Source organism: Pituophis catenifer, unplaced genomic scaffold (genome assembly GCF_029215685.1).
Source record: "Pituophis catenifer annectens isolate HBS135680 unplaced genomic scaffold, rPitCat1.0.hap2 SCAF_2, whole genome shotgun sequence".
Lineage (NCBI taxonomy): Eukaryota > Metazoa > Chordata > Lepidosauria > Squamata > Colubridae > Pituophis > Pituophis catenifer.
The window spans coordinates 243735550-243760797 of record NW_027256882.1 but is presented as its reverse complement, the minus strand read 5'-3'; the positions used below and the strand labels follow the sequence as shown (position 1 = coordinate 243760797).

At 33.1% G+C, this 25248-nt stretch overlaps 1 protein-coding gene across 1 annotated transcript in view; it reads right to left on the bottom strand.

Moving 5' to 3' along the window:
- Positions 1 to 8996: 8996 nt before the first annotated feature.
- Positions 8997 to 25248, bottom strand: part of DTWD2 (DTW domain containing 2) — a 78143-nt gene continuing 61891 nt past the window's right edge. Inside the window, exons 5-6 of the mRNA XM_070935715.1 lie at positions 18558 to 18686; positions 8997 to 9177 (exon numbers count right to left, since the gene is read on the bottom strand). Of these exons, the coding sequence (XP_070791816.1) occupies positions 9007 to 9177; positions 18558 to 18686 (300 nt within the window). The 3' untranslated portion in view covers positions 8997 to 9006. The remainder of the gene's footprint in view (positions 9178 to 18557; positions 18687 to 25248) is intronic.

Below are 25248 nucleotides of genomic sequence, written 5' to 3'. Positions count from 1 at the left end.
TTACAGGGAGTCCTCACTTATAGTCTTGTTTAATGACCATTTGAATTTAAAATGGTGGAATAAAATCATAAGTCATAATCATTGATGTTTTGTTTCATGTTCAAAAACTGTGCTTTCCTTCAGTGATTCCAAGCTAACAAGAATCTTTTTATTACTTCATTTAATCTCTTTCTCTAATTAACTTAGCATTTCTAAGGACCTTATTTCCTCTGCTGCTGACTTCTTATATCATATATCTGTGCAACCAGAACCTTAGCATGCAAGTTAACTATCCTATTTTTCCATGGCAAAATCCTGTCACTCTGTACTAACTTCAATGTCTACTTATCTCTTAGCTAACTGGATTACATATGTAATGTTTCTTCTGGACAAAGCAATTGTGGTTAATTACTGAAGACATATTCCTGGAATTGAAGAGATTAATAATGCATCTGAGAGCTATACATTGGAAATCATAACTATTAAGGACAGGTTTCAATATCATCAGGGATTTTAGAAAGGTTTGCAGTCTCTATTTTTATCAACAGAAAGCTGCTGGATAGGATTATAGTTATAATTGATAGACTTGGAGCTATGTTGTCTAGTATGTAATAAAAGGGCAATGGGAGGAATAAATAGTATGACTGTGATTACACCGCAAATCACAGCCCTTGGTTTCTAATGATTCTGAATGGACCCATTTTGATGTTTCATAATTCAGCAGCAGATGACTTTGGACTTTATGAGGAAAGAAGAATACCACTGTCTGTACATCACATATGATTTTATATATTTCAGTAATGTTACACTAAAAAGATAAAGGTTTCCCTATTTAGTCGTGTCTGACTCTAGGGCACAGTGCTCATCTCCATTTCTTGGCTAATGCTGTCTGAATGTCTGAAGACATTTTCCATGGTCATACAGCAAAGATTTATGGAATGCTATTACCTTCTCACTAATACCTTCTCTCTTAGTGAGAAGGAATTACTAATTGAGAAGGTATTATTAAACTATTCATATTTGCATGCTTCCAAACTCTATGTGGGCAAGAGCTGGGGCAAGGAATGGGAGCTCACCCTGTTGAGCAGTGCTCGGGTTTCAAATCCAGGCTGTCAGCTTTTCAGCTGACAAGCTCAGCATCTTTAACTGCTGAACCATCCCACCCCTTGTTATCTACTCCTTATTAAAGTCAAAGTATGGCCTTCCTTCTGAAGGAGTTGCTTTGACCCCTGAAATACTATGGATACTTTGTTGTGCACTTTTGAAGGTCCATTATCTCCTGTCCTAGAAGGATTTTTTCTCCAAAAGATACTCAAGATAATTTATTTCTATTTACGTCTACTCTTTTCTGAGTCTTCTTTTCTATTTTTCCTAACCCTAGTCCTACTATAACTAATCTCTAACTATTCTTCACTATTATTTCATTGTCTGAAAAAAAAATCATCTATGGCCTTCAGATTTCTCAAGATGGAATTATAAAAGGGATTCAAATATTTCTTTCTATATTGCTACCTGTTGCTATTACTAGAACATGAAAAAGTTGACTAACTTGTCTTTGGCTTTTAGAGAGGGCTTGTTTTTTTTTTCATTATTTGGATGTTAGCTAAAAAAAATTCTACATTATGTCAACATTAGCAAAAGAAACAGTGCAACAGAAACTATGAAATGAACAACCCAAAATGCAATGCATGCGCCCCCTGCATGCACTCCCCCTGCATGCATGTGCACCCCCACATGTTCCCCTCCCCTGCGCATATGCGGGCAGCCCCTGCATACACCCCATGTATGTGCGCATGCCCCACATGCGCTGCAGAGACCCAAAGACCAATTGGCATGAACACATGCAGGGCGGAGCTGAACTGGAGTGACGGCTCACGTGCCATTAGAGAGGGCGCTGCATGCCATCTCTGGCATGCGTGCCATAAGTTTGCCATCACAGGCCTATGAGATAAATTTTCAATATTTTATTGAATCCTTGTCTGCAAATTGGCAGACCGTACATAGCTTCCTTTGTATACCTATCAAAGTTGATTTTGTTTTATTGCTTCACTTTTTAGTTAAAACTTGACCGGCATTTAGTTTTAGCTAAAGACAACTAAAACATTCCATATTTTATTTGTAGTTCCTAATTCCTTATTTATTCATTCTGTTTAGTAAAATAATTAGAACTACATTATAAAAAATAATGACTTATAGGTTATTTTTAAATGTTATACTTTTTTATTTCTCTTTTTTCTTTTTACATTTAAGATAAATGTATACATTCATTTAAATTAGTCAATCGCATTAAAAAAATCTTACTTTCAATCAGGAATTGGAATGTTGATCCATATCACTTTACTTGTCCTATTATTGCTACAGGATTATTAACATAACTTAAGACCATTTATTGCTGGACAGGGTGGATTTGATTTAAATTGAGTTGATTTAAATCACAATTTAAATCATGATTTAAATCACTAGTAAAAAGGGTGATTTAAATCAACTCGATTTAAATCATAATTTTTAAAGAGCAACTGTCATCTCTGCTACTCCTTTGACACACTGTTGACTCACCGATAATTCCAGTGTTGCAGAATATACCACCTCATGCTACATAACTAAGCTCCATTTCATGCTGAATAAACTAAATTATTTATGTATCCTAAATAGAAAACTATCTTATGATAGATTTTTACCCCCAAAGTTTTTTATTAAAATAAATTTGATAAAAATAAAAAAAATCCGATTTAAATAAAAAAAATCCGATTTAAATAAAAAAAAATCTGATTTTTTTGATTTTTTTTTAAAAAAATCATTTATTTTTATCCACTCTGTTGCTGGATAAAGGTACATATATTTGCTTGGTTATGGTATTTTGAACTTACTAAGATTTATGGAGGTTATGCATATGGGCAAAATAATTATTTTAATACAATGAAATGATAAATCAACACCTGATTTACTGTAGTATTTTACTTTTGCATCTTCAGCAAAAAACAATAAACAAACAAACATTAAATTAGAGAAAATTATTCAAATATATTGTGATATTTACAAGACTTTAAAAACACCATGACCATTGCGACAAAACATATTGTTAACATTATCATATCTATGTGTGTCTTATATATATATTATATACTTGATGATTGTAATAATAAGCTGAATTATTATTATCAGGTATCTGATAGGCCTAAAATCAAATACCCTAGAGGTTTCTTTAAGATATACATGAAGTGACATAGGATCAAAGCAATCTAAGATTTTATTAAAGATTACACTTAAAAGACATGCCCAACTGTATGGAAACATTTTAATGATTGTTACATTTTAATTAGCAGCTTGAGGTTAGAGTCTTTATTTAACTCTACTATGTAGCTTGAAAATTGACTATGTGCTATCAAGCTGGTGTCCACTATTAGTGACAACATAAATGGGTTTTTTTCATGGTTGCAAATTAATGGGGCTATAAATTATGGTAAAAGGTTAAAAAAGTTACTATTGCAGACTTGGTCTCTTCAGACTCAGCCTGCTTTCTTTTCATTTTTCTCCAGAGTTTTTCACAGTAAAACTTTGCTTGTTTCAAACACGAAAATAGTTATCATGTGCCTTGTTTATGGTCTTGCACAGCTTGTGAATCAAACCATTGTTTCATTAACAGTGATTCCATTATAGCTTATAGTACAAATACGTAGGAAACAATTTGCAAAGTATTTAAATATTTTAACAGAATAACAGATTTTCAAGGGACCTTGGAGATCTTCTAGTCCAAATTTTGTTATTTTGCTACAATATATTAGTGCATTTTAACTTCCCCAAACATTTTCTCAGGTACTGCCACAACCCTGCAACCCTCAGAGGCCAAAATAAGAAACTAGAATTCCTTGACAGCAAAAAGACAAACGGTCCCTGGATGGTATTAGTATCCAGCACTGAGTTCTAGAAAATGTGGCATTTTTTTTTCTTTAGCAATTACTCTTTACCACAAAACTTCACTTGCTTCAACATCTCAGGTGTTTAAATGTATCTGCCAAATCTTAAAGTAGGCAGGGAGTCTGTCTATATTTTGTCCTCTCCCTCAATGAAAGGAACAGCAGTTTTCCTAAATCTTTCAGAAGTAGTATTTCTCAATAGTTAAAATGTGGCGGGAGAGAGTAGACCTTTGCTTCTCAGCTATGTCTTCAATTTTACAAATACTCTGGACTGCTGTGATGTATTGCCATGTTGGAAAAGTGATTGCTCCTCTGTAAATATCAGCATCCCCTGCTATGGTCAATAGATGATGCCAGTATTGAACGGATGGAAAAAATATCTAAAGGAAGCAAAAACTTAAATTTTTCACTTTTTTAAAAAAAAATATCCTATCTTCTACAGGTCTTATTTATTACAAATTATGATTAACAGAATTCTTTGACAAGAAGAGCCAAACAATGCGTTAGCAATGTTGAAATTCAACACTGGTGTGGAGAGTTCCAAGTCGGGTTCATAAGGCAGATCTAAAAGTATATTAAAACTGTCAGGAAATATGCAGGTGCCTTGCACTTAGTCTCTGACTTATTCACATGGGGCAAGACTTGTAAACATTTTACTGGCAGGTAAGGAACAATGTAAGACAAATAGTCTCTAAATTTTGGATTGAGGAGAACTGGAGTTTCTAATGACTCCAATTAAACTTCCAGCTTTGTGCTGATACAGGCGAGATGTTTTAATGAACTAAAGAGATAAGTTTCTTTGACCTGAACTCCCATTTAATTCTTTAATGCCAACTTTTGACAGGCATTATATAATAGCTAATGTAACTAATGGGAAACAATCAGCAAACATTAGAAGGCCAAGCCATTGAAGTTGCAGCAATGCTAAGGATTCCGCATTCACACATACATTCTTAGCAGACACAATGATGAATGATATTAGGATTAGTTGTGAACAGAATTTTGCCTCCCTAAAACATTTGAGAGGACGAGTTACTGTCATATGATTTGACCTTGTAAGTTATTGACATGTTTCTGAGTTATTTTAACATAGAGCTATATAAATAGATTTAAGGAGATCTTTTTTTAATGTTAAAGAAATTAACATTATATTCAATTATGTCCCAAACATTAGAATCTGACTATTTTTGAAGAATTGTGGCTATACTGGATATGAGATATTGCTAAGAAAATTATTTTAAAAAATTACAAATGTACCATTATTCTTGATATTAAGGTTTAGATTCAAGAGATGTGTAATTTCTATTTTTAAAAAGGCAATTTTATCTACAGTATTATAAAAACTGATGAAACATATTTCCCTTTGATATATATTTTATTACATTTTACAACAGTTGAATATTTTCATTTTTTTTAAAGCTTTAAAATACTCATGTTTATTGAATACATGGTATCTAAAGTTAGTTGCAATCTCCAAAAGTTATAAACAACTTTTTTTAGTTTAGTATCGTGTTTACCTGGGATTGTATATTTTAAAAATGTCTTGCCATTTTATGTAAGCTTTTATAAACGATTTGTGTGTGTATCTGTATGTGTCTGTATAAAAGGACGTAGTGATTAAATATGTTGGAATTCAAAATATGTGTAACACTCTCAATTTAAAAAAGCACATGAAAAATATGTTTCTCAAAACAGAAACTATCAAGTTGTCTTTGTTAGATGGATTTTTAAAAGACCATTAAAAAGAACCAAGTAGAAAATTTTTCTTTACCTAAGTGCCACTTTATTCTTTTCCAAACAGGACATACGGCAGTGATGTGGCAAGACTGACATTTTCATTCTTTTCTTATATTCCAGATTTCTGAATATTTAGAAAGGTAGATCCTCAGTGATAATAAATACCAACTCCCAACCCTACTTGGATATACCAGAGACTGGACTGGTAATCTTTCTTAAGCAAAATTTCTTTTTTGCTTGATTGTTCCCCATAGCAGAACCATCCAATCCATGTCTTTAGAGAAATAAAGATGCAATTGGTCCAAGTATTAGGTAAAGAGGTTTTTCTTAAACACCACCACTGACTGCCAAATATGGAAATCACCCTTAACTCTATAAAGATTTGCTTTGTTCTTCTCTATTCATGTCAAGTTACCACTTGCTACCACTACATGTTAAGTAAGTGTGTTCCCCTGAATTCCTTTTTAGAGCAAGTTACTTAAAATAGCTCTAATAGGTAGCATGCCAAAGTGCTTTTTAAGAATGTATGCTAACTATGCCTCCGCTTTTCTTTTGAGACCAAACCAATTAAAATTTAAAACTGAGCATTAGTTCTTATCATCCATTTTACACAGTTGTTTTGGTTCCAACATAATTTCACATTGGAATTCCTGGGTCATTCAGCATTTGCTTCTGCCTTTTCTGAATAATGCATTAGATATTTTCAGGTAGAAATCAGCAACATTAAGAACTGCTATCCTGCAAAAAAAAAATTGCAAACATATTTTGTGTCCTAAACTCTTTAATCAAGCATTCTTGTTCAAGGAAATGACAATAATTTTCTTCTGTTTAAAACACATAGCCACATATATCATTCAAGAGGCATTTATTTATAATTATTATTTTCCACAAATTAGAAGAGACTCCCTGAATCCATGGTGAAGAATAGTCTCTTTTCAAATGTTCCTGACAAAACAATTCTGGTAGAATAAGAGACTATTATTATTATATGTTCTTATTAGATGAACTTCAATTTGAATTTGATGTTTAATACTTTGAACTCTAATTCTTGTCTTCATATGAACTGGGCATTGCTACAGCAGGGATTTAATAAGACAGACTGGCACACAAGACCAGTTTTATTATAGGACAAGTGCAGAAGATTCTTCTGATCCCTTGTACATAAACTTCTTCACCAAATCCCTAAAAACATACAATCATTCCTTAAAATATCCATATCCATATCCATATATTTTTAAAAACGATTTCTTGAATGGAATTTAGTGACATACATTATGATTTATCAAGATGGAGATAATATTAGGAACTTTTCCACAAACTATTTTGGACTTTAAAAAATTGAAAACAAAATGTAATATGCAACCTGAAAATCATAAAATCAATGGTATAATTTTACCTCCACTCACTTAAATTCTGAATTTTCTTTTAGTGGCGGCTCAATATAGAAAGTATCACAGCTTGTCTTCCATGTATTAGTAGTATGTTAAACACACTATTAAGAATGTATTTAAAAGATTCAATATCTTCAATAAGATCAGCTGGTCTAACTATTTTTATGCTTCATATTTTTCTACATGAACCAAAACCTTCAGACAAAATGCATGCAAATCTATTCACTGATTTTTGAAATATTAAAAAGTATGATCAATGTTATTGGCTAGTCCCAACAGTGTTAGGATTACTAATATTTTGGGAGCAGTAAATACATTTCAACTTCTGAAAACATTCCGTGATTTTTCTTAAAAAAATAGTTTGTTATAAAACATAACTACCAGACAACAAACTGATGAGACCATCCATTCCATGCTTACTTTTTTCAACAGATTCTTTCCATTACTCAGTATGCTTTTCCCTCCCAGGACAGATAGGTAAAGTTGCAAGCACTGGATTGCAATTTTTAATTTCTTGCAATGCCTACCTATCATTTATTGGAACCAGCAATATTCTTCGAAATAAAAATGAAGTTGAAAATTGGTACTTTGAAGCAGCCCATATTTGCATTTAATTTAAGTTTTAAAAAGTATAAATCAAAATCAGTTAAAATTAGGACTTGACAGGTGCCAGTGGAAGCATCTATGAGCCCGGGGATTACATTGGTGACCTGGAGTTTCAACTGCAGAAATATTTAATATAACATAAATATTTGCTGCAATTATAATGAATATCTTCCGTAACCTTGTGAATAGACTGCTTGGAGGTTTATTAGTGGTGCCAATCATTCATCTACTGTGAGAGAGCTTGCGGTTACATCTCACATGTCTGAAGAAAAATTTTGACTAGCTGGAACTTACAAAAATTTGATGTACCAAGATACTTATTAGTTGGCTCACTTCTAAAGTACATTTTTTTCTGTTCTTTTAAGAAATTTAAATATTCTAAAAAAAAAAAAGTAGCATTCATGATAATGAAGTCAAATGTCAGGATAAAATAATGTATGTGGTATTGAGTCTGAAATAAGGTAAAATAAATGGTACCATTCTCATCAATACATACAATGCCTGATTGCTTGTAACTTCCCACGTTTCGTGTAGGTCTCTATACAATAGCAAAGTTCTATGTCAAAATTAGCAGTTTTTGCTTGCAATTTATAATTTCAGGTATATTGATTTCATTTCTTTCTAGACAAACTACATGGATAGATATATAATACTGACTCAAGGCATTATTTTTCATCTTCTTAATCTTTAATTTATGTTACAATAGCTCTTAAATTGGATAAAAATGCACTATTCATATAAAAATATAATATTTTGAAACAAACACAACAATACTACCAAGAAAAAGTAGAATGTAATCACCATAAAAAAAATTGTGCTTTCATGGTCTGTTTGCAATGTCATAGAAAGAGGAGTGCATCTCATACTCTTTGATGCTTGTTGTTTTAAGATTGGAATGTCTATTTTTTGCAAAGCTTTAATGAATAGAAAAATATAGGCCCCAAAATACACTTATTTCAAAACAGGTTTGTTAACTGTTGAAAAAACAGGAATTACGGATTCTTGTGTCTACTAGGATTTCTATGACTTACAGTACCAATATCCACCTGCCATATCAATATTAATATTACATATCTACACTTTAGTAAGAAATTAAGGAAAAAACATTCAAATTATGGTTTAATTTAAGTCAAAAGGAAACACTTAAGAAAATGTATGTTCCTTCTTGCTTCAGCTTCATCATTATCATGAAAAATTCAGGCAGATATTCGAAAAGCTTCCCAGGCATTTTGCCTTTGTATCAGTCTTGGAATCTGGGCAGGCAGCCACGTGAATGTGTTTCATTTTAGGATATTTTTAGTTGGATCAAATCCATAATTAACTCCACTTCATTAGCTAAAAGGAATAAAAATCTTTAATAATAAATCTATATGACACCCCTAAATTTTAACATTATTCACTAAAAGTTCCATTCTCCTGAGCTTGCGTTTATTTTTTGGCATTGGTTTGTCATATAAACCATTTTTAAGAAGATGCTCCTTGCTGTGATGGACTTGGGCACCATGCTGGATCTGGAAAGCACAAAGAGCTTGAAGAGGACGAAGTACAGTCTGGTTAGAAAGAAAGAGAGAAAAAAAAAAGAAAACTTAGAGCTAGACATAAATTACCTAAGCCTCTAGTTGCATGAAGTGAAATAAATACTTTGCTTCTGAGCCTATTTACTTGGAAGTGATATTAATATATAAATAAATTTGCTTGAGGCTGTGGAATATGTCCCTGTTTTTTTTTAAAAGCCACTGAAGCAATTTCAAGCATGATTTTAAAAGCAGTTATCATCTCAGTTTCACCCTTTTCTCTGTTGGTTTACATGTTGAACTGCTTAGTACTATGTCACCGGTAAGAATGAGTTTAGCTTCCACTACTATTTCTTGCTAAATAAGCTATAAATAGTAAATTAAGAGAAAACGTTTTGGGGCAAAGAATCTATTGTAGACAAATGTTTTCCACTACTATGATTCCATAATTTTAATTATAGGAAGGACATTATTTTTGATGACACAATTATAAATCCTGAAAGTACAAAATTGTCTCTGTAAAGACTGTAAGTAAATATAAAGGAATAGACTCCCCTGAGCAAAATGCCTGATGACACATTGTTACATGATGTAGTTTTCCTGGCAATAATATTGAAGTTATTTGTCACTGTGTCCCTTTCTGCACTGTCATTTTCCAGTTGTGTGCCAGTTACCTTCGATTACCCACTTCTTTACTAAAGGGGGGGGGGGAAAGACTGACCAATATCATTATTGAACAAAGATTATATTTAGTATCATTTTAATCGAAAGGATGAAAACTATTCTGCAGGATTTTACACATGATGACCAATGTAGTTTCTTACATAAAAGACGGTTGACAGATATCAAACATATAATTTTATTATATTAGAATATTTTGGAACACCACAATGAAAAACAAGATGTGTTGATCTTTACTGATGAGAGGAAAGCATTTGAAAACTTGAACTAGACTTATCTATTTAATTTTGGAAAATATGAAATTTGCAGAAAGTGTTATTAAATGAGTGTGATCGATATATACTACACAAACAGCACAAATTACAGTCAATGGCAAACTGTCTAGATCAGTGATGGTCTAGACCATCTAGACCAGTGGAGCACGCGTATATGGGCTGCAACCCGGAAGAGAAGCTGCCCAGGGCGCCTGCGCACGCCCAAAAATGAACTTCTGTCTTACGGGTTTCTGGTGTGCATGCGCGTGATGATCTGCTGGCTGGCACTCATGCTCACGCAGGAAAACAGAAGACCAGCTCTTCCAGTTTCCGGCACTGCCACATGCAAAAAGGCCAGCTGATTGTTGTGCACGCATGTGCACCTGAAACCTGGAAGAGGAATGGGCAATGCCATGTGTGCCAGGCGACATGGCTCCGTGTGCCACTGGTTTACCACCGTCTAGATCCTGTAGCATTCAAAAAAAGACAACTCAAGGCTCTCCATTTCTGCCACTGGTGTTCATTTTAGTTCTTTAAGTTCTTAACAGATAGCAATAGCAATAATACTTAGACTTAGTGCTCTACAGCCAATTCTAAGCAGTTTACAGAGTTAGCATATTGTCCCCAGCAATCTGGGTCCTCATTTTCCTGACCTCAGAAGGATGGAAGGCTGAGTGAACATTGAGTTGGTGAAGACTGAACCACTGGCAGTCAGCAGAATTAGCCTGAAATACTGCATTCTAACCACTGCATCACCACGGCTCAGATACATAAAACAATATGAAAAAGTAGCTTGGATGAAGGTTATAGAGTGGTATAGAAATTTGCAGATAATTTAGAATAATTAAATTCAGAATAATTAAAAGTAATAAATATATGAATGGAACAGCTAAAAGAATTGGGTGCATTAACTGGATTTAAAGTTAACAAAGAGAAGTGGAAAACGTTTATAAAAATATAAAAATGGAATATCAAAAAGAGTTGATGGTAAAAACTGGTTAGATAGAGAAAAAAGTGAAATATTTGGATTTTACCATAATTAATATGAATTGTATATTTCAAAATAATTATATCAATGTATGGAATGAAATTATGAAAGACTTTTTAAGATGGGAAAATATAATTATGAAGAATTTATGTAGTGAAAGTGAAAGTATTTCCTAGAATGTTGTTTTTATTTTAAAAAATACTTTTTTTGAAAAACGATGCAGTTTTAAGTGGTGGAAAAAAGATGTGTTCAAATTTATATGGTAGTGGAAAAAATAAAAGGTTAAATATAAAATTCTTGAATATACAGAAGAAAAGAGAATTGGGATTGCCTAATTTTAAATTATATTTTTCAGCCTGCTGCTTGGTTTGGATGAAAAAATGAGTGTTGCTGAGAAATAAAATAATATAAGAATTAGACGAATATAACCCGATATTTGGTTGGCATTAGTTTTTATGGCTTTGCAAAGTTAAAATTAATGTAGATGAAAAAAAAACCATTATGTATAAAGTACCATATTAATAATACGGAATAAATGCAAATCAGGGCTATGTCCCAAAATACCTCATTGCTTTCAGTATAGGAAGCATTTTATAGAAAAGAAACAGTGGAAAAAATTGTACTGCTTAACATATCAAGATTTATCAGTACAGGAAAATGGAAAAATCAAGATAATGCCATGAGAACAATTGAATTAATTTTCAAAGGTTTTCATCTGCACATTTAAAAGAAAGATTTAATATACATGAAATATTACTGGAATTGAGCAATATAAAATGAAATTTGAACTGAATTATATAGGAATCATGAATATGTGACTCTAAAATGTATAAGGCCTCATTAAGATTTGAATGGAAGAGGAACAGGTTAAAGATTGCATGATAAAATGGGCAATTCATTTTCATTATAATATGCAGACAGCTAAATGTGAGAGAATGTGGATGAAATTCATATTATGCTATAGTTTAAGAAATAATTTTTATAAAAGGATGTACCTTTTTATGTACATCATTTTATGTACCTGCAGACCCCATGGTATGATGGGAATAATACAAAGAAGAAGATGTATCTTTATATAAGACTCCAGAAAAGAAATATAAAAGACATAAAGATACTTCAAATCAATGTTGGAAATGTGAAAAGCAGGAAGTAAACATGCATGGTGGACTTGTGAAAACGACAAAAAATACCAATATATACATTTGGATACAAATAATTTTAAAGATTATTGGGGGAAAAGCCAGAACTTTTTTTATTAGGATTTATGGATAGCGAATTAGAAAAGATTTATGGAAGATTGATTTTATATATATAGTGACTGCAACAAGTTTATTATTTTCACAATGATGGAGAAATACTGACATACCCAGATTGTTGGGGGCAATATGCTGACTCTGTAAAACGCTTAGAAAGGGCTGTAAAGCACTATGAAGAGGTATACAAGTCTAAGTGCTATTGCCATTACTACCTATCACAGAGGAATGGAGTGTGAAAATGGCAAAAATGGCGGAAATGATTCCTTTGGTCAGGGACAAAATAATAAGTAGTTCTATAAAAGACTAGAAAACCTTTATGATTTTTTTGCTAAAAATGGAGAAAAGTGAAATGAAAATTTCTGGGTTTGATTATTTTAAAAGAATTAAGAGTTTGAAGGAATTTTTGAGAGAAGTAGATCAATTAGTTTATTTACAACTGTTGGAACTGTTGCTTTTTTTTTTCTGATTCCCGTCTTTACATAATCAGTTTTTATTTCTCTGTTTTGCTCTTGAAACTTTCTCGTTTTTCTATTTTTCTTAATCCTTTTCTTTTTTAATTTATCTTTTATGCACAAAATAATTTACCTTAAAAATTACTTTAAAAGTCAATTACGCTTTTCCATTTTTATTACTTATTTTTTTTAAAAAAACATAACAAACCCCTTCTCCAGATCTTATTGTCAAAATTGTTTTCTTATAAAATATTTGTTTTTAAGCAGAAAAGCAATGCTGAAGATTGCATTATCACTTCAGTAGGCTTTAAGTACTAATTGAGAGACTGAGTATCATACTGGGTACAGATATTGGACTCAGAACATGAAGATCCAGGTTCTGCTGCACACTCAGCCACAGAATTTCACTGGATGACTTTGGGCCAAGGATAAGGTGACCAGATTTTAACATTGGTAAAGAGGGACATTGTGGGCGTGGCTTATTTTGTGGGCGTGGCTAGCTGGTCATGTGACTGGGTGGGCGTGGCTAGCTGGTCATGTGACCGGGTGGCCATGGCTATGTCTATAGGGTAAGGTGAACAGATTTTAACATTGGTAAGAAGGACACCATTGTGGGCGTGGCTTATTGTGTGGGCGTGGCTTGGAGGCCATGTGACTGGGTGGGCGTGGCTACCTGGTCATGTGACCGGGTGGCCATGGCTATGTGTATAGGGACTACTCAGAGGGCTGAAAAGTCATTTCTGACAGGTCCTCGCACTTTTGACTGGTCCTCACACTTATGACCATCCTCACATTTATGCCCGTGCAGCATTCTTAACAACCATGTCACTCATTTCACAACTGCTTCTCTTCACCATGATGACAAGATAGGGCAAAAATGTAAAATGTGAGGACAGTCATAAGTTCGAGGACTGGTCAAAAGTGTGAGGACCAGTCAAAAATAACTTTTTCAGCCCTCTGAGTAGTCCATATGCATTAAAGGATTACAGCAATAGAGAGGGATGAAGGAATGGAAATTAGAGTAGGAGTGAGGGTAAGAGAGGGAGGAAGAGAGGAGGAGAAGGAGAAAGAAAGAGGAAGTAGGGAGGAGAAAAAGAGGGTGGGGGGAAGAGAAAGTAAGAAGGAAAGAAAAGAGAGAGGTGGTAGGTTTGAGGAGAAAGATTGCTGTACAATAAAAAAGATGAAAGGGAAGAAAGCCAACCCCAAGCAAATATAAAGATATTAAGATAAAGAATGAATTGTTAAACTTTAAAGAATAAAAGAGAACAAATATGAATAAATAGCAATAATTAGAAACACACATACAAACATACAATGTATTTTCTTTGAACAGAATATTTGGCTGGTTCACAAATTTAAACAGCGTTTAGTCATTTCAATTAAATTTACAATTTCTATATTTCCTTTTTACCATATTTATTCCTCATCTATTTTTTTAAAAAACCAATATTACCCTTCATCCTCATCTCTAATCTTAATCAAATTCAATTTTTCCCTTCTATTCTATATTATACCCCTTCCCATTGTCATCTATTTTTATATCCATCCTCACATTGTTTAATTATGTAATTATGTAATACAGTTGTTTAATACAAATTCAACATTTTAATATAAATCAATTAGTTATAAAACTATCTTTTTGTATATTAATCAATATGAACATGAATATTCCAATTATTTCCATGCAATCCAATTTCTTACAAATCAATTAATTATATTTACCAATAATAATAAACCAAATAATTTCTCCCATATATTCCTCCGAACCACAACTTAACCATTTCTGCTTTCAACACAATATACAATTAATAGTATCTCAATTATTACAATTCCCTAGTTAAATACAGCTTTTTTTCCTTTGTGTTTTAAAATCTTGAACTCTCCTCCTAAATTTCCCATTGTTTGCAGTTTTTCACCTACCTTTTTTGGGGAGGAAAAATAAAAATAAAAATAAATCTCTCTCTGCCTCATTTTGTCACGCTGCACCAAAGACCCTGGTTTCGGTTTCGTTTCTGAAGCTTAGCTAGGGGAAAAAAAAACTGCTTTACACTGATTGCCTGTAGGGCGGCCCTTTGAAGCCCTGGGCAAGAGTTTAAACAGTTTTTTTTTCTTCTAGCCATCAGCTGGGGCTCAAGAAAAATCGGGACTTTTTTGAAACGCCGCGGGACACGGGACAAATTGCTCAAAAGCGGGACTGTCCCGCCAAAAGCGGGACGTCTGGTCACCTTAGCCAAGGACAAAGATAGCAAGATGGAGCATTTGCCATGACAGCCTTGACTGCCTCAGTGAAAAGCAGAATATCAATTTAATGAATAACTAAAAATAAAAAAGATGTTATGTGGTGATAATGATAAAGGACTACATTGATTTCTATCTCTGTGAACTCTCTACACTTCTATAACGTTTCCATTATGACATGACAGATACATCTTCCAAAAATTCAAAGATAGTGATTGGTTTTTGTTTTGTTTTTTGGCTACATGATAAATCTATGTTTTTCAGTATAATGCCTATGTATTTAAAAAAGCTTTTTCAGCCTATTTAATTTAAACATTTGCAATAAAGAATAAGCTCTAAGTTAAAAATCATCTTTGGGGGAATTTCTAGAAAAGCTGGCAGCCATTTCAAGTAACATGTCCAAAAGGCAAAGTGCATGGAAAGCATTTTAGTATTTTGACAGAGTCTTCCATCACAAAGCAGTGGGATCTCTCACAAAACAAAGGTTAATGTCTTATTGTTCTTCTTTAATCTAGTAAAATAAATTTAACCTCTAGGGATGTCATGTGCCAAATTCTTGTAACAGCATTTGGCAGTTTTAAGCTCTTAAGTAGATTGAAATGCCGTGTTTCCCAGAAAATAAGACCCTGTCTTATATTTTTTTGAACCCCAAAATAAGCGCTTGGCCTTATTTTCAGGGAGGTCTTATTATTATGGGGCACGTGGAGCAAGATGGTGCTCCTCTTGCTGTCTTACCTGATTTCCAACTCTGCGTTTAAATATTTTCAGGGAGGGCTTATTTTCGGGAGAGACTTATTTTAGTGCATGCGCTCAAAAGCCCGATTGGGCTTATTATCAGGGATGTCTTATTTTGGGGGAAACAGGGTAGCTATTGTAAACGTTTTGAGATAATATATACTTTTTATCTCATATTAATATCTACATATGGAAGTGGGTTTACAGATATATTTTAATCTTTATGATGATTACTAAATTTGCTTAGGTCATTTTGAAAAATAACTTGTGAAGCAATTATTTTGCATGTAGGACTATTAATCACTTGACTGACATAAGATTCTAAGCATTCTACAACAATGATAGCAAGTGCAAATCTGGTAAACAGGACAGACTGAAAAATAGATAGATGCAGGGGTAGCAGGAGGCAAAAGTAGAATTGTCAATAATTCCAAATCATACACACAACCCAGTTCTCACATTTTATATCCTCTAAAGTATTTCATGTTCCGTGTACTATTTCTCATGTATGTGTGATATGTGGATTTTCATCACAATATTTTTGAGATCAATTTGAAGGTAGAGCAACAAGATCTGTCCATTGTCAGTTACCTCACCAATTGCCTGACAACCAATTTAATCTTTATAGAGAATATGGGGCCATCAGGGACACAAAATAATATGGCATTTGAGTTCCATCTTTTAATTTAGGAAAGATTAATCAGCTGCTATTGGAAAGGTGGTGATAGGTGACAGAATTATTCAGCAGTTTTCCATCCTAGCCATACCTATTCTTTCTACCTTCTTTCCCTTCTTGATCACAAACATGATCTATTGTTTCTAAAAGATTTACCATACTTTATGGTAAATACTTTGGTATACTTTAATAGTATACCAAACATCTTCCTCATAACAAGAATACTCTACTATCCTTTGAAAAGAAAACTATAGACATTCAGGATAGTCAGTGTTGCTTTTACTCAAAACTGAATCTGGCTGCATGAAGAAACAAATATCCTAAACTACATGTGATATATAAATTGCAACTCCATCAAATATTCAAATATATTTCTTTACAAAGCTCACATATTGATTCTCTTAGCTCATGGTAAAGGAAAACTATGTTTTTCTTCTTTTCCTTTTTTATTTCTCCTTACAAACTCCCTTTGCACATATTTATTTCTCTTTATAAACTCCCTTTGCACTAGTTTCTAAATCTTGTCATAATTGTTGGTTAAGCAGCAGTTACACAAGGAACTGAAGTCACAGCTTTGAGTTAGGAGAGGGATTAATGACAGTACAATAACAGAGAGAAGGAAAAATATGAAAGAAAAGGATGGTTAAAAAGCAAAGAAGGCACAGAAAGACACTGCAATTTCAAATACAATTTTTGAAAGCCTCGGTAGGTGAGAGGGACTTATTTCTGAATAAAGAAACAAGATTAGGTTGTTGTTTCATGGTTGCAAATCTTAACCTGCTTTCTTTCTTTTCTTCCTCTTATATCTGCTCAACTGGAGATTCATTTAGCTGCAGAAATCTGCCAACCTTAAACTAAAGCTGTAGGCTACATGGAGAAAAAAAAATGCACTTCTGCTAAACTGAATTCGGTAATGTCCCACAGATATATGATCAAATGATAGCTATGCAATGAATTTAATGAAGCAATAGCTTACTTTTAACATATATTTCTATATTTATTCAAACCTGCACATCCACATTATATAGATTAAAAGGTGAAAATTCAAGCTTCCTCAAGTTATACTGGCAACTGGGATGGAAATTTCCATTGCTAAGCAATGCAGTTGTAAAGTGTGACATCACATGATTGTATCACTTATTGATGGCAATCTTACCAGTCACAGTTGCTATCATACCCAAAACACGTGGACTCTTAAGAGGAAATTATGTTGGTCCCAGATATGGGAGTGCCATGGACTGGTGGTGGAAAGCAGTACGAGGGCCAGCACAGACTGGGACAGGTCTTCGGAAATCTGATGGAGGCCATGAGCAGAGAGTGCTGCAGCAAGAACTGACTTACTGGAGTGACCTGCAAGCTTCCCCACCTGCTTTCCCATTGACTTAGCTTGTGAGAAGCCAGGACAGAAGGGCAAACATGTGACCACAGATCCCTGTAATGTAGTTGTGAGTTGAATTCCCAAGTGTCCAGATCACGATCATGTCACTGGTGTGTGTGTGTGTGTGTGTGTGTGTGTGTGTGTGTGTGTGCTGCAATGTTTGTTTATTCAGAAACCGGTCATAGCCCATTTGTCACCATAACTTGGGTCATGGTCCAGTGCCATTATAACTTTGATAACTTTGCTGAAAAAAAATGCAAACACAGTTATGCAACAAACACAACAAATCAAGTGTCTTATTAATCTCATATGCTTGGTATAAAGACACATCATTGACTCTTTCTTTGAATTATTTCCAAATTTTCCTTTACTTCATTATCCACCCCCACCCCTTATTTAGCTAACAAAATGACAGTGAAAACCAAGGAAATTGATTTTACGTACTTTGTGCCATAGTGGACAAACAGTACCCAATATTGAAAAAGAAGTTTTCTAGAAGGTCTGTCAAAGAAATGGGATGAAGCATATGAAAAGGAGTGGTAAGGTTAATGTAAGAATAGGTAAGGGAAAAAAACCTTAGGAGAATCACATTTATTCCTGCCAGGTTTTCTAAACTTAATGTAGGAAGATTTAAGAAAAGATGAAGTGAAAAATTTGAACCATGGCCAGTAAACAACCTGTTTTTTTCTTTAAAAAAACAAGCATAGCTTGCATTTGGTTATTCCATTAGTGGTATACATGGCTTTAAAATTACCTACCTCTTTAATTGCATCATTTTTTTCCACGATGGCTAGGGCAATAGCTGCACATTCAAGTGTAGACAGGCATGCATTTGTGGGCTGGGTACGAATTATATACTGACTTGAAAAGCTGGTTTTCAGTTGTACCTGAAAATAGTAATTTCAGATTAAAGAAATGCATCATTAAAACACAGTGTATTCTCTGTTTCTAAAAATTTTCCTTTAATTCTATAAGATTTTAGTTTTTAGTAATAATCATTGGCATAGGTTGTAATGACACATGTTGTACTGAATACAAGGATTTGCAATATATTAACAATATTTTTATATTTATTAAAAATAAGGAAAACAGCCTGTAATATTTTTACCACCAACTCAAAAACAAACCTAAAATAGGATTGCATTAGCATAATAATGTCTGCACTAATACACATATAAAGAGACTATAGTTCAAACCGCACCATCAAGCACTGGTAGGATGAAACTGAACAAATTGGAGGGTGGAGAAAGTAAGGTGATTTCTGCTTATTGCCTTCCTATCAAGAGACACTTAGATCCATAAAAATATTTTGACGAACTGTGCAGTACTCCAGAATGTAGTACCAGCATTACAGGGCAAAGAATTAATCATCAATTTCAGTGATAGCCGTTACATAGTACATTTTTACAAATGGGCAAGCAGAATATATTTTGAATGTTTAGCTTGCTCACACTACAATTTTACAGCTAGGTAGTACGATATATAAAAGTAACAGATTATCCTGAGAAGAAAATACTTTATTTTTGCCAAATGAAACAGAGTGTCAATCTTCATATTAAATTTATCTTACAAAGGAGCTTGTTGCTTAATGAGTCATTAAACATTACACTTGCTATTATATTATACCCAACAGTTCATTGTACAGTATCAAAAATGTCTACCCAATGACAGATATGCGTGAAAGACATTTTTAACAGTTAAATTAGTTATCAGGAGAGAGATGTAGCCCTCTCCTTAATTATGTTTCATTGTAATTTGAAACAGAGTCGTCAAGAGTTTAAATTTCACAATTGAATAGGCCTTCTTTAAAATTTTCACAAAGATCAAAGAAACATCACACAACTAAAACACAATATACATGTGAATACAAACAACATCATCTATTTCTTAACTTAATAAACATATTTTCATGTTAATTAAAATCATAACACAATATTAACATTTCATAGTTTTCTATATTCTGAGCATGACCAACATACTGTCAGTTTCTTCTCTACAAATAGGATTTAGGTGGAATATCAAAAATCAGAGTAGACAGACACTGGATTTTTCAGGCTTGAATGTAGTTAACTCTTCTGTACAATATTATTACAATTAGCTTTTTTTTAAAATGTGGCAAAGAAAATTTCAAACTTGTAATCCTGTTTACCTACAACTTTATTTCAAGGTCATATGCCCAGGGCTGTTTTAATGGCATTCTTAGTATTAGTATTAGATGAATTCACTATCAGTATTAGGTTTTTATCAGGGGTGAAATCCAGCAGGTTCTAAGGTTCTGGAGAACCAGTAGCAGAAATTTTGAGTAGTTTGGAGAACCGGCAAATACCACCTCTGGCTGGCCCCCGAGTGGGGAGGGAATAGAGATTTTGCAATATCCTTCCTCTGCCACACCCATCAAACCATGCCCACAGAACCGGTAGGGGAAAAAAATGGATTTCACCCCTGGTTTTTATGTATTTGCATTTCTAGTCCATCAACTCTTAAAAGTCTAAAAGCAAAGTGAAAAGACAAAAGCAGAAAATAAAACTTAAAAGTAATATAACACCCTAAATTATTCATACATTATTTTCATGTTTTATCTATGCATGCAATTATAATTAAACATCACAAGGAGAACGTACAGGGGGAAAAAAACTAAACTGGCAAAATCCAAGCAAATATTCTTTATCTAGTTTGGAAGTATATTTTGCTATTTTAATTGCATAAACTACTACCTTTGGAGATACAAAACCACATCTGTGTTTAGAAGAGAATATATGTAGCTCAGGGTTGAGCTGTGGAGTCCTTGGTGTTCTCTGAGCTCGGTTGTTTGTTTACAGACCATTGTTACTAGAATGGATAACATCTACAACTCCAGCATTGAAGACGCTACCTAGTCTGGTAACAGAACATCTACAAATAAACAACCGAGCTCAGAGACTACTAAAAACTCTATATTTGTAGTTATATTTTTACTTTAAAAAGATGTGTCTCTACATGAAAACAACCTATTAGGATATGTTTTTATATTGTATGTTTTTGTTTTGTTTTGAATTGTTGTAAATTTCCCAAAGTCATGTATTTGAAATAGGAGACTATATGGATTAAAATCATAAATAAATTACTCCATTAAGAATTACACTCAGTAAATATATAAATAACAGCTGATGCATTATGATTTCATCTGTTTTATCTTTACATTTTATTTTTTTTATGGGTCTCTAATTTCATTTTTTTTTCATCACAACAGAGTTTTATAATATCTCCTGTTAAAATTTTAATAGATTTTTTAAAAAAAAATAACAATAAAACAAGGTAAATAAAATGAAAAGCATATTTGTAGTATTGAAATGGAGTGAAAAAATAGAGAAATGAAAAGAATCCCAGACTGTACAGAAAAGAGTTTTGCGGTTTTCTTGAGCTGGTATGAAATAATAAAAAGTATTCCTACCCTATATGTAGTCCAAATCATTAAAAAAAGCTATGCATAGCAAAGATATCCACTTGCTGCTGAATAAAGTCCCATCAGTTATTTCCTTGATGGAAAAAGAAATGCATAGCTAAACTGTCAGCTCACTTTTGAAAATTACATCAAGAATATAAATAAATTAGTCAATTGAAACATACTGGCATTAATTTAAAGTGACATTTTAAGAGCTTCATGCTTTTATATTCTATAGGGAATAGCTGCCGTGTAACTGTAAGGAACAGATAGTCAGAAAAAGTAAATTGATGTCAGAAAATTTTTGTTCTTTATGTTCTTATGCATCCATATGCCTATGTAATCTTGCTACCACTGCATGATATATTTACAGAAATGTTAGAGTGCATTTCAATGACCACAAAGAAAGCTTTTATTAAATTACTATTTTCACTTTGGTCATAAATACATTTTCCCATTCTTTATGGTTGTTGTTCTCAAAGTAAAGAGGCTAATTTTTTTCTTATCTTATTAAATGTATGGCTAGATGCTGCCAGGTAGAGAAAGTGCTGGATTAGAGTTTGGCACACTCCATAAAAAGATCAAGGAAAATCATTCTGCTCCACAATTATGTTACTGGATGTCTCTGGAAAACAGAATGTTGTGTTCCTATATATATACATGTTACGAAACAGCTGACTAATCTGCAAACATCAACTCATCAAGATGTAACAACACAGGCAACCAACCTGCTCACAGCAACAAAGACAGCACCCCCACCTCCCCACCAGTATTTATAGAGACGGCAGCTCCGATCACGCTTTCCTCGCACAAGCATGAAGCCAAAGACACCAGCCTGAAGATGACGAGTGGGACCTCGTTGTAACGTCGCCAATATACTCTAAATCTTACACGGGAAAAGACCCGAATACATCAAAACTTGCACACTCTCTCTCTCTCTCTCTCTCTCTCTCTCTCTCTCACACACACACACACACACACACAGCATGGTTATCCACAAATTATGCATGTGGCACACATGTACACATATATGCATATGCATAGTTTTAGAAATTTGGGTTTTGTAATGGTTTGCAGACCAAGGCAAAGTAAGTGTTTAAGTGTACATGAAACACTTATTTATAACTCATTTTAAATATAATTTTTATTTTTAGTATTTTATTAGGAAATTTAATTACAATAGTAAAAGCTAGTACAAAAGTAGAGAAAGAGTAGAACAGAAACAAATAATAAATAATACAGGAAAAAAGAAGTAATATAAAAAAGTGACTTCCTACCTTCATCATAACACTTATAAACAAATTTAATAATTTTTCACTACCTAAAAGGTTAACAGAAATCTCTTCATCCGATATCCCATCCCCTATCTATTAGCAAAAACATATTTTCAATCCTGATTCTGCAAGATCTTCAGAATGGGTTGCCATTAGGAAAAAAATGTCTTATTTTAGCTTTGATCAAATAAACCAACTTTATATTCTTTCCTTTTACTGCTAATAGTTTAGTCTTTAGTTCAATCAAATATTATTGTCAGACTTGATTTCTCTTCAATTCTTCTTTATCTCATTGCACTGCACATCTCTAGTTATTGGTAGAAGTTATTTTTACAAAATGACAAAAAATGCCCCATAAAATACACAAACACACACACACAAACAAGTACAAATAATTAAAATTACTTATATCCTGTTAGTGATTTACATCTAAATAAACCAGGCATTTTATAATATTGTGAATTTTGTCATAGGCTCATTTATATGCCCAATTTAAATTCTATGAGAATCATGAGTCTTGGATTTGGGATGCATTCTGTAAGTGCCCATTTGACATACTCAAATGGGCACTTATAGAATGTCTTATGATACAGCACTTCACCCTGTTAAAGGTTATGGAAATGTGAATTTTTAATAGCAAAGAGATGTTATAGCATATGTCAAGAATGGCCTCTCTCTTTTTTTCTTTTTTTATTTGGCCTTACACTTTTTGCCAATGCTATAAGAAATTACAAAACCATTAATGTTGTTTTAACAGTGAGAGATACATAGAAATTGCTTTATGTATCATATATTTTTAACTATAGCTGAGACTGGGAAATGAAAAAAAACCATAACAGAAAATAACAACTTGGCAAACCACATCTATGTTGTTGCCAAGAAAACAAGCATGTGAAGTATCTGTGGCCACCAAGAACTGAGTTTGACTCAAGGGATTTATTTTAAAGGTTAGATTATTGTACTGTATGACTTTGCCTCTAGGGCATGCTGCACTTTCTAAAGTAGGCTATTTAAGTCTTGCAATTGAAATATCTATATAAAATAAGAGAGAAAAAAGAAAAGCACTTTCACAATTTCCATGTGGAAAACTAGACTCTCAATATTCTGTCAATAATTTAGTCTGCATATTTCTGGGACACCAACTGCCATTCAAACTGTCTCATTTTAAGACATCTGCAAATTTTAGCTTATAAAATGCTAATTTTAATAAGAAATATTGCTATTAGAAAAGAATTAAGCTGAATAGCTGTTGTATTTGAGAATGTTAAAATACCAAGGTAGTAAAATAAACATTTTAAGTCTCTGTTCATATACTACAAAAACAGAGGAGAGAGAGCTCTTGAAAAGACTTGTATTACCTTTTTGCTCTGTGTATAGTTCTGAAATGAATGTCAGGCAACCGATCAATATTTTATGCAGTGCTATTCTTTTAATAATTAATGGAAAAGAAAAATGCTGCAAGACACTGAGCAGAATAAGTATTTCAAGACTCTGTCACGAAGTGAAGAAAGAAATGTAATTATCTACGTTGCAAATACCGTTTACCTTAAATTAACTGTAAATATCAAAAACACTCCAAGACAAAAGCAATTTATCTCCTCACTGAAGTGTTTGGAAGGCTACTAATTCTCTACATTTTCATTTCTTTTATTTATTTGTTAATGGTACTGGATATCTCCTGAACTATGCAAGAAAAAAGATCATGCATAAACACATATGCATACATATAAACACTCTGTAAGACCAATCAATCGCAATCTGAAAAACTCAGAGTACCCATTAAAGATACAACTGCATATTTTAACTTGGTGACAGCAAAGGTGAAATCCAGATGAGAACCACAATTTATAGGCTAGAAGTAGATAAAAAGGAGAGGAATGCTCAATGCTCTGCTGTCATAAACCATATCACAAGGCTGGCTGGAGTTTGTTAGTTTAAGCCTAGCTATGCTGCAAGAGGAAGTCTCTTGCTTATTGTCCTCAGAAACAGTTGCTGTACCTGGAATAGAAGAATTACAGTGTAGACCTTCCTTCTAAAATAAAGAGTTCTGTTCAGAATTTCAATTTTTCCCTAACCTTACAATTTTCTATTTTCCATTTAAATAGCCATTTCACATTAATTTAGTTGCTACAGAATGTTCTCAACCTTTACAGAATTATTTTTTCCCACAGGATAATTACATTTCAATTTTATAAAATATAAAATATTATATGGCATCAACTGTGATTTTCACAGTTCTGCAAGGACTCAAAAGAAAAAAAATTGAGTTTATTGAATATAATTAATCAATTTGGACTCATATTTAGTAGACTTAATATTCAATAAAAATCACTATTATGCAATCTACTACAAACCCAATAGGGAATTATGTGACAAACTGCAAGAAGTTCAAAATGGAATATCAACAAAGGATATAATACCTGCAATGATGAAAATGGAAAAGTTGGATAAACCTGGAATAAAACGTTTGGAATGGCTGTAGTCCACATAAAATGTAAGTTCAGGACATGTATACACCAAATCCCATGTTCTGCTTTCAACCTAGATGTATGCACAGCAGATTCTACAGATGCCCTTATTTTATGGATATCAAAATGAAAAAGAATAAATAATAGGAAATAGAAAATGAAATGCAGTACAGTAAGTTATGACACTTTTAAGAATACATAGTAGAACAGGCCATTGGTGTTAAACACCTCCACAAACTAATGAGTGGTTGTACCAGCAAGGTGGACTTTGTATAATATAAACATG